Here is an 11352-nt window from a genome sequence, read left to right on the forward strand (position 1 = left end):
CATGAAATTATGATTTTTGAGAAAATATGTTAATTTTTAGCAATTGTATTTGTTTGAAAATTCTGTATGTATGGATTTCATTAAGAGGGTGGTTAATATTGAGAATTAAATTTGTACCATGTGGTACACTCTTATTTGAACCCAATGAGTGACTTCTATTGCTTGGACTAGCTTACATTTGATTAGGTGGGAGTAAGCTACTGGCAAGGACATCAATCCATGGAGTAAGGAGAAGATGAGGTGTAGTTGTGCATTATTTGTTTGGTATGCTTGCATTTAAGTTGTTTGGATAAATGTTTTATATATTCACTTAGCAATCATATGATTAGTTGCATGAATTACATTATGGCATATTAGTATTAGTTATTAAGACTTTTGTATCTTATTCCTCATGATTAATAATTTTTCAGGGAAGCGTCTAGCCAAAGAAGCCAGTTTTTACCAATTAGTAGTGTTAGGCATCATTCTGTTTGGTCATGTATATTTTATCAATCTTAGGGCATTTGTTTTGCAAATAAGCACGTAACTCTCATACTTTTAATTAACTCCCTATATAAATGCCATAAAGTAGTTTTTGGTGACACTCATGGTCTTTGATATGCTTAGATATGCTTCTTTAAGTATTTTAGATGAAAAAAATTTTCCTATACCAGATGTTATGGCATTATATATATACTATGTTGGGTGGTTAACCCAACTATAAGAATTGTATATGCATGTGTCAAAGTGTAAAATTGTTAAATGGGTTTGAGTTGATCAAGTGTTTTACACAATGGTTAGAAGCTTTGGTTTTGGTTTGTGAAGTGTTAAGTATTTGGAAAGTCATGTTTTGTATCTTAATGTGTTTCAATAGATAAAATCTTCACTTGGAGGAATTTTTGTACTAAATCAAAGCCATTAACTAGATCTTTTAATAAGATTTGTGTAGATAATTAAATTACTCAATTTTGGTATTTGCAGTAAAGTTATACTCATTTGAAATTTATTGATATTGTTCACAAAGTACTTGTTATAAATAATGTATTTTTTTCTCTGTGCCATTTATCACAGCATGTGGCACGTATGGTGCATCATATTATATAAATTTTTTTTTGGAATTGCTAACGTTAAGTTTTAAACTTTTGAAATGATTATTTTGGACTCTTTTACCCTTAATAAACTTATATTTGAACAGTGTAGTCTATGGGAACCATGTTTCACTTTTAATTACCTTTTCTATCATTTTATTAGATTTATATACTTGTTTTCAGTGGGATCCCATGAAGTACATTTTATTTAACTTAGTTTTCTATCGATGGTTATTTATTTGAGTTATTTACTTCCTTATTTATCATAGTAGGTCTATTTTACTATATTTAATCTTTTCTATTATGATATATCCTTTTCTTAATATGGTAATCCAATTTGAAAAATGTTTTTTTCGTAAGAAGACATCTTTCTCCCATGATATGCTTTTGTAAAAATAATTTTGACTTTTAATTATCATGATAACTCTTTTTTTTTATCATGATAAGATTTCATAATATTATTTAAAGTCTTTTCTATTATGATAAACTTTTATTTATCATGATAATATTTTTAAAAAATAAGTTTTACTCTTTATTAATATGATAGAATCTTTACTACCATGGTGTATGTTTAATGAATAAAGTTGTTGGGGAAATTGCCTTTATTGTCAAAAATAGGTGTGAATTTTAAGGTGGTACCCTTTACATATTAGATTAATTTAAAAGTAAATTTATATTTTAAAACTTAAAAAGACTAATATAATAATTTAATAAAACATAAGAGATTAAATCAATAAATATTAAACTTCAAAAACTAAATTAATAATTGAAAGAAATTTGAAGGACTAAAAATTAATTAAAATGACTAAATGAGCGACAAAGATAAACTGTAAAGTGTAAAGACCATTTGGGAGCATTATTAATAATTATTAACCTATAGCATGCTTAAATTTCTTTACGTCTTGATCTAGTGAGCAAATTTTTTTTTTTTGGCCAACAATCTAGTGAGCAATTATATTAGACGATCAAAGGGATAAAAGTATTAACCACCCGAGTAACAGGTAATTTTTTCGATATTTGTTTTTTTTCTTTGGTGTATATGACTGAATATATGAAACAGGCAAGTTCATGTGCTCTCATAAATGCCGGAATTCTTTTACAATATTTTTTTTTCAATTTGTAAAATTTTAAATTATCATCTCAATTTGGTCATCGAAAAGACATAAAAACAAAAATGTCAGTCAAATCATGATGGCTTAAGCTTAACATATAAGCTTCCATAATATGAACCAGAGCCACAACAATTGTCAATTCCCCCCAAAAAAAATTAATTTAATTTTACTGCAATTGTTTCAATTATTCATACATCCGCGTTCTCTTGACTCAATAAATAAATGAAAAAATTGCACCTAAATTTCACAGAAGAAAATTTATTATCAAAAAATTTCATAAAATTTATAAAATATTTTTAAATTTTAAATCCTGTACATTTATAACTTAATAAAGAGTATTTATAATTGGACAAGAAGTATTTACAATTTATAAAAAAAATGACAACTTGTAAAAATAAATTATAAATACCTTTTGTCAAATTATAAATAAGTAGGATTCAGGCTTCAAAATATTTCGTAAATTTCATGAGACATCTTGATAATAAATTCTCTTTTGTGAGACTTAAGTGTAATTTTCCATAAATAAATGAATGCTCCAAGACTTGAGTTAAAAATGAAAAAAAAAAAAAGAAGACAAACTTATAAATGTCCCCTTACAAAACTTCCATAGACAAAAATGCCCCTTACGTTACTTGACAATTCTTCAATGTAAAAAATAAAGAAAATGTAAGGTTTAAAAAAGTACATAAAACTTTCACACATCATGTTTATCTTAGAAACTACAAATATTCAGTCCCAAAAAAAGAAGGGTAAATAATTCACAAAATGTTTCTTGAAGTCTTACCCCAAAATAATTGGGATTGGCTTAAAAGATTTGAACATATTAACAATGCACTTAACCACATATTCATATCTACTAATAAATCAAAATACCTTTGGGGTTCAAATGCAATATGCTAGCTAAGCTTTCCATTATGTGTTACTATCATCCCCTTCAATTGCTCTGTGAGAAAGTAAGAAAATATTCATGAAATTACTGCTCTTAGCCACCCCATCAATAAAACGAACAAATAATATAAAATTCCAGCTCAGATTTTTTTTTTTTTTCAAAAATGAAGTTATTGGATCATACTACAGATTCCAATTCTTCCTAACCTGAAGAGCTACGAGGGGAAGCTTGAGAATGAACAAGGACTGCTTCATTGCTTGAAGCTTTTTTTGCAGCAAGTTCCTCTAAACGTTTCCAAATAGATTCACGTTTTGCTGTAACTTCATCTTCCTTTGATACATCTTCCTCGTACTTCTGTAAGCATTCCTTAAACAGGTCAGGATCAAGATCATAGAAAGTCTTCTTTACATTTAGAGTCAAACTGTGCACGGCCTGGTTCCAATGGCTTCTGGCATTTCTCTCCAGTGCTGGGAAGATAATGGGCAGTATCACTTTGCGGTTTTGTTTTATCAAGTTCTCAATATGATCATTGTTCCACATGAACAACGCCCTTTCAGCCACCTGAAAACAAAAGCACAACATTCATGTCTGTGCTGTGGGGAGATAGTATGAATTGATATGCACGGACACTGACACAGGTTTAGAACTCGGCGACAGAGGTGTTTGTGCATACTTTATAGAGTTGTACTCCTTCTGGTCTTATTTATAAATCACTTTTAACATGTATCACTAAAACCAGGTCACACTGTCTAAAAATTTAACTAGTCTCTAATTGTACTTATTAAATATACAAACATTAAAAATAAAATACCCCAGCATTTAATAGGGGCAAAAGGGTAAGGATGGAAGCAAAAATCATAGAAGTGTTCTATAAATAAAACCAAAACAAATACTCTCTCTCTATTCTATAAATAGGACTAGAGGAGTATTTGATATGCATGTCCAGTGCTTTTTCTTTTTGTTTTGCTGAAAAAAAAAGAAGTGACTTTATGATATGCATTTCCAGTCAGTCTTAGACATAAACATGTTGATGGACCTAAACTATAAAATCAACACTACAAAGCAAGCTCTCAATGAGATCATTGTTTCACAAGAACAAACACTGCCACCTGAGTCCTGAAAGCAGAATCGCGAGATTTATGTTTGCGTATAATTTTCAGTATCTGTTTTGTATTTAATATGTGCATCCAGCATGCGTCAGGCAAAGACATGGAATAATAAAAGTTGAAAACTATAAAGTAATTCCCTTACATGCAAAGAAGTTTAGCATGACAATAGCACCAATCATACATTTGGCTGATGGACTACACCAAGGACGAGACATGCTCCAATCCATAAGCATGAGTAATCAACGAAAAGCATCACTAAATCTAACATTACATCGCTCATTTAATCAGGTTTCTTTCAGCTTGGTGACACTTCACACAGTAAGTTTTGCATATAAAGTAAGAATTATAAGGTTTTAATTTTAAAAGTACAAAATCAAATAACAGTACAGTAGCAAACAAATATTGCTGGCTTATAACTCCTTAGTTTATAGGCTGGACTAATACAAAGAGTTATTTACAAGTGCCGTTGATTACTTTTAGGGGAAGGAGAAATTTTCAACGAAAAAATTTAAATAAGAAAAAAAATATCATAATGTTGTGTGATAAGAAAAAGTTAACTTTTCTCTTGAATGTAGCAAATTGCAGTTTATTGGTACTTTCGTGCATCTAGACTACAAAGAACGCCTTAAGAAAATTATTAAAAGTCAAACAAGAGGGAGACTGGAATAATGGTATGACATTTTTTTCTCCACCTTTCTAATAAGAAAACTTAAACAAAGCCAAATTCTTTTGGGAGGGCCAATCAAGCATCTGTAAAGCATGGCCAAAAAGTTCTTTTAGTTACTTGTAGAGATGCCAATAAACGTTTGGCGACTATGGGCTTGTTTCTTTTCTGTTTTTAAAAACTGTTTTTTGTTTGTAAAAACAGAAAAATTTAAAAATTTGTTTGGATAAGTGTTTTTCATTTAATTATTTTTAAAATGATTTTCATTTTTTTTTAAAAAGCTGTTTTCTTTTTTTTTTAAATATACTACATTTAATTATTAGAAATTATAGTTACCTTAATTAATTTCTATTATTAATCACTACAATTAACTACCTATAACCATCACTATCAGTTTATTTTTTAATTCTAAAACTGTTTTTTAACTAACATAACTAAACGAATTTTCTTTTTATTTTGTTTTAAAAATAATTTTAAAAACTGTATTACAAAACAGTTTTGAAAAACAAAAAATGAGAATAAAAACCAAACAGGCCCTATATTGTCAGTAAGTAAAAGGACCCTCTCCTCACTTAGAAAATAACTCAACCTCAGAATAGTGCTTAGGTGATTGGTCAAAAAATAAATAAATAAATAAATAATGAAGACTAATGTTTAGGTGTAAAAACTGCCAAAAAGAAAAAAGAAAGAAAAAAAGAGCAAGGAAGGTAAAAATGTGAATTTAACTTCCATAGCACGTCATTCTAAGGATGAATGGGAACATTAAAAATAGCACATTAGTCAATGACACGGAAGTTGATCTTATCTACACCACTGGTAGCGTCTATTACATCATATTGTTGTTCCAACAAAAGGCAAGCAGGCAACCCATAATGAAAATTAAAGGGTAAAGGTTATGATCGCCTTGATCTCATACAAAAATAGATTACAATAAAAACATCAAATTTGATAAGTATCCAAGGAAAAAAAAAAATCGGAATACACATTTTTTTGAATAAAAAAACTGAGTGACAAAAAATTACTGATGATTTCATGTACAATGTAATCCAGCAAATGACTGAATCGCTACAAATGAATGATTTAAAGGAGAATTGACTCAATTTCAGTCTACTATGCACATCTCAGAAGAAAGTTGTCGTTGCCTCATAATTAATAAAATCCATGCTCTCTTTGTCAAGAAAGAAATATCCAATTCAAAATAGTTTCATCTATTTGAACATAATGCAGAACTGGCACAAAATAAGACCTCCAAGGCATGGACTTAAATATTCAGAGACAAGAAAAACCTTCCAGCAATATACAGAAAGAAAGAAGCACCAATAATTAATGAAATGTCAGAGGAATTAGACTAAACTATGTGAATGGGGGGAGGGAGAGAGTGTTAGGACAACTTATCTTTGGACTTAATAGAAACATGAAAGACCAGGTAGAGCAAAGTTTAAGAGTTTACGCGCCCCCCCCCCCCTTTTCTCAAAAAAGAAGAAAAGAGAAGAACAAACTCCAATCTCCAACACTCACCAAGAAGCCATTCCTAGGCATGCAATGCCAAGTTGAAGAACTAAAGATTTCCCTTTTTCTGTGTGCGTGTATGAATATAAGAACTACACTACTAAACTATTGTGTGCATGAGATAATGCTTCATATGACACCTACTGCATATGCCAGGCGATCGGTGCTCCAGTTTATTGGAATTGGATAACCATAAGACAAAAAAAGACTCGAATTCAAACATCCACGTTTTTCTTTTAGAGGCCCAACTCTATGCCCTATAAAACAAAGATGGATTGCTAGATATATCCAAAACTTAAGTAATTAGAAAAAGATTTGAATGATCTCCATGCTTTAGAAAGTGATGGAACCCAGACAAATATTCTAGAGTAAATATTAGAAATAACAGACGTATCTGGAATTTATATAACAAAACATAGGCAAACCATCAGAATGGCAGAATTGCCTGTACAGTGATCAAGGAATAAAAACAGAAGAAAGAAAACAATGCCCGGCCTTTGGGATGCCAACCATCTCCCACCAAAACCAATCTAAACTCTTCCACAACCTTTCTCACTCTTTATAAGACTTCTTCATAACCCAGACTCACTTACACCCACTCATTCTGGCAAGAACAGAATTTTCCCTGCCCAAACCACCCCAAAGTCATTGTGTAACAGCCTACGACAGCCTTCCTTCCTGGCCCTTCCAGAATACACCCTGAATATTGGGGCCCATCAGAAAGGCATTGTGACCTAAGAAAACAATCATTTTTCATTGTTTTGATTTTGAACCTAAAGGAAGTACCAGGAAATCAAGTGATACAAAAGGTCCCTCCTTTTCTAGAGGCCAAAAGGTCTTCTCAAATAAAGGAAATAAATATCATCAGTAACACAGAGATCGCTAATGAAAACCCTCTTCAAAAATAAACTGTAATGTCCACATAGAATCGTGATGAGGTGAAACAAACTAGATCAAAACATTGAGATGTCATACCTGGAAATGTGAACTATTCAAGCACTGTGCTATCCGGCGAAACAATGGCACCATACAGCGCTGGAATTCTGGAGATTGAGTTGCTTCCAAAACTTCTTCCAACTCACTTAGGAACATCACTTCCTTTGAACTATTTGTTATTGGCCAGTACTTCAATAATCCCCTAATAATGGTATCAGCAAGCTTGCAATCTTTCTCTACGAATTGGGTAATGCAATAAGACAACTGTTGATGGTACATTGCTAAGCATTTTGGTTTGTGAAGGGGAATCAATACACGAACAAGAAACAGTTTGTGCTCCTCTTTCAATGGTAGTGCAAAACCATTAATGATGCTCCCCAGAATTTCTAAAAATTCGGCAATTCCATTATGCTTCTCCGTCTCAAAAATAAAACGATAAAAGATGTTATTGATAGCTTTCCTGATGAAAGGGCGATGCGCCATGAATTTTCCATAAATGCGGTGTAGAGTCATTTTCAAATATTCTCGTTCTCTAGGATCTTCAGAGTCAAACAAATCCAGAAGCTTCAATATGAAGGACTGATCAACATATCTTTTAGCCAACTTTGCATCCAGCTCAGGTGACGCCACAAATCTTAGAAAAAGCTCATACACAATTTGCAAGTGAGGCCAACCAGGATCCATGGAAGGCTCCTCGTCCTCCACATCAAGGGCTTCAACAAATTTGTTCTCACGCGGTTGAGGACTAAGCGTCCTGAATATATTTACAGTTACCATTTTTACAACTTCTTGTATTACAATTTCTGGGAATTTACCACTGGCAGAAGTCACATAGTCTACCATTTCTACCAAGGTCTGCCGCTTAATTTCCTTTTCTTTGGTGTGCTTAGTTGGGTCAGTGAAGTCAAACACAACACAGCACATCTTCAGCTTTTTAATAAACAAGTTCAGCTTCTCAGAATTAGGAACATCCCTGAATGTTGGTAATGCTTCATACGAGGTAGGCACCGAATTCCCAGTCAGATTTACATTCGCACCAAGGGAAACTCTGTTACCATGATTCTGTCCCGGATTTAAAGCAGAATAATGGGCTTGCAATACGGAAGAATTTCCGGACTTACTGCTCCCAAGATCACCGCTTCGAGAGGCGGACGAAGCATTTGAATGAACTGCAGGGCTTCCACTTCCACCGTGTTCCCGATATTCAGAGGATTTAGACGACTTTCGAGGAAGCTTACTGAGTATTTGTTTGAACATAATTCATAGAATTAACACCTGCCAGAAATCTGAAATACTGATCACTTACGCTTGTGCACCACACGTCTTCTTCTGTTGTGCGGAATAAACAAAGATTCATGTAACCTTCCTCAATGACATAAAATCATGTACAGAAAACACCAGACACACATATTGACTGAATGTCCCTTAATGACAAAAAACATACGGTGGCCGCATGAAATCCCCTGTTCATCTGGGGAGCATAAAGAAACCCACTTCTCTAACCATGGATCAAAACATAGCCTTCAAGTATTCATCTCATTCACTTAAAACTATAAATACAGCTCATCCAACAAGTCGAAGAGATAATTGGTCAGAAAAGACCAAACCTTCGCACTAGATTCCGAAACACAGCAAAGATCGGGAGCAATAATCTTCACGACGCTATTCAAAATTCAGAATTTTAACCACCACCCTCCGTTTCTTTGACTTGAGCCGCGAGAGAAATACGAAGAATGTTCCGCGGATTCCCCTTTCAGTTCTTCTGTTTCCTAAAAACAAAAGATTATTTTCGAACAATCTGCAGAGAATAAAATATATCCCAGCTAAAAAATAATAACTATATGAATAAATAAAGAAGCAAACCCGGAAAAAGCACATGCAAATGCAAGCATCCAGATAACTCAAAGAACAACGCAACAGAAAAAATTGTAAGTAATTATAGGGTCGTATTATACATGGAGCAAACACGGTTTTATCTTCCTCGTCGTTGTTTGTTGACCCGGAAAATTTATTCATTACCAGTACACATTAAAAAATTTCTTCTAATTCAATCATTCCTCTCTTTGATTTCGGATCCGGTTGTTCGCCACTCGTCAAAGCAGAAAACAGAAGCGACGAAGCGAGCGAGATATGCACCAGAAAACATCAATTGGCCAAGACTCAATTCGAGACGACACCGTCGTCGGTCACATCAAAATCAAAATCACGCATTCTGAACGTCAACGAAAGGGAACTTCTTTGGCCCGGATTGAGATTGAAGGCCCTGGAAGAAGAGCTTTTGTGGTTAGCAAAAGCACAAAGAACGGAGTGTGAAACTACTATGTAATTTAATATTTAAAATTTTAAGCTCGCCACAGATAATTCACAATAAAATTGTGCATTTTATCTTTTGTTTTGGCTTTGGTTTTCTTTTGTTTCAATTTTTTGTTTGGTGAAATGAAACTGAAGGAAGACAAACGTAGGATCTTTTTTTTTTTGGCCAAAAAACGTAGGATCTAGTAAACATATAGAAGATGAAGGTCCTTTTTTTTTCTTTTAACGAATTTAAAAGCTAGTACAAAAGGTTCAATTAAAACTAATTTTTTGGCCAACTCAATTAAAACTAATTTGACAACATTTAAATTAGGACTAAATACTGACAGCTCAATCTTATTAATGGGGCTTGAAGATGTTTGAACAAATGGATATTGCATGGGAAAATAATGAATATATTATAAATTAAAATTCCAACATATTTCCCAAGCAAATGAGTATATTATACATACACATACATGCAAGCTGTGTGTAATATATACTTATTTTGTTGAAAAACGTAAGGAATGTTTTGAGAGATTAGATATTAAAAAATATAAAATATTCTTAATATTTCAATGTATAATCATTATATTTTTTTAAAAGTATTCTTAATAAATAAATTAATTTATAATTATTTTAAAGTAAAATATCTTATAAAATAGTAATAAATATGAAAAGATGGTATTAATTTAAAAATAAATAACTATTTTATTATAATAAAATTTATTTAAAAATATTTTATATTTTTTAATAAAAAATATATATATTGACAACAAAACAATAGAGTTATAAGGGAAAAGTAAGAGACTTTCCCTTGAAATGAGATGGGAAAATCATGCCTCTTTTCAAAGGCTTAAGAGTATTAAGATTTAAATTTGATAAATAATTTAAATTCACTCACTCAAAGGTATTTATTAGATTTTATCAATAATTAAAAATTAGTAAAAATATATTATTCTAAAAAATTTAAAATAATTCTTATAATCAACACACCCTTCACTGACACCACAAAATCTCTTACAAATATATAATTAAATTAAATAATTATTATCATATTATATGAAATACTCATTGACAGAATGAATTTGCACCACTCGCAAGAGGAATAAGCAAAAGCTTAGTGGGAAGAGAGTGTCTTCACTTTCTTTCCCTTCATTTTTCTCTCGTTACTTTTGAATTAAAATTTTAATGATTTAATTTGATTTTTGATAAAATTATTATTTTAACTTTATATAAAGATATGTAAATAAAATATTATAGTTTATAAATTTAAACTATAATATTTTAAACTATTAAATTTTAATCTAAATAATTATAAACTATAATATTTTATTTATAAATCTTATATAAAATTAAAATAATAATTTTATTAAAAATTAAATTTAAACTGTTGAAAAGTTGATTAAGAATGACGAGAGGGAAATGAAAGGAAGGGAAGTGGGGACACCATTTTCCCAAGCTTGATATGGCATAATTTAAGCAGTCATCATTGAACGCTATATGACTTGATGTACCGTGTCATTGTCATGGCCAAAAAAGAAAAAGAAAAAGAAAATTACATGAATATTTATCTATCCGTATATACTATAAAATTTAAAAAAAAAATCACTTCGCTGAAAGAACAAGTCAACTTAACCCGTGTTAACAAAAGTCCCATTTGGTTAGAACAAAAGAAGACGACAAAAAAAAAAGTGTTTCACTAAAAAAGAGAGAAAAAGTGAGTATGATTGCCCAAACATTACACAAATAAAGAAATAAAAGAGGAAGAAAT

General features: G+C 31.3%; 1 protein-coding gene across 4 annotated transcripts; it reads right to left on the reverse strand.

Moving 5' to 3' along the window:
• Positions 1–3073: 3073 nt before the first annotated feature.
• Positions 3074–9593, reverse strand: LOC129293181 (serine/threonine protein phosphatase 2A 59 kDa regulatory subunit B' eta isoform-like). 4 transcript variants are annotated; one of them, XM_054930991.1, is made up of 4 exons: positions 9242–9593; positions 7326–9048; positions 3275–3629; positions 3074–3122 (listed from the first exon to the last, which is right to left on the reverse strand). In XM_054930991.1, the coding sequence occupies exons 2-4, from the start codon at positions 8541–8543 to the stop codon at positions 3076–3078; spliced, it is 1620 nt and encodes a 539-aa protein (XP_054786966.1). In that variant the 5' UTR covers positions 8544–9048; positions 9242–9593; the 3' UTR covers positions 3074–3075. The 4 variants fall into 4 exon arrangements, with proteins under 4 accessions (XP_054786966.1, XP_054786964.1, XP_054786965.1 ...); XM_054930989.1 differs by having other exon boundaries at positions 7326–9055; XM_054930990.1 differs by having other exon boundaries at positions 7326–9084.
• Positions 9594–11352: the final 1759 nt, after the last annotated feature.

Source organism: Prosopis cineraria, unplaced genomic scaffold, assembly GCF_029017545.1.
Source record: "Prosopis cineraria cultivar Desert tree isolate PC_DT_omini unplaced genomic scaffold, ASM2901754v1 PC14, whole genome shotgun sequence".
Classification (NCBI taxonomy): Eukaryota; Viridiplantae; Streptophyta; class Magnoliopsida; order Fabales; family Fabaceae; genus Prosopis; species Prosopis cineraria.

Bases quoted from the DNA above. Each gene is read 5' to 3' on its own strand.
- LOC129293181 (XM_054930991.1), bottom strand. From the start codon at position 8,543: ATGTTCAAACAAATACTCAGTAAGCTTCCTCGAAAGTCGTCTAAATCC. The intron at 3,630-7,325 runs GTATGACATCTC...TTTTGTTTTCAG, and splicing joins TGAATAGTTCACATTTCCAG to GTGGCTGAAAGGGCGTTGTT. The intron at 3,123-3,274 runs GTTAGGAAGAAT...ACTTTCTCACAG, and splicing joins TTCCCCTCGTAGCTCTTCAG to AGCAATTGAAGGGGATGATA.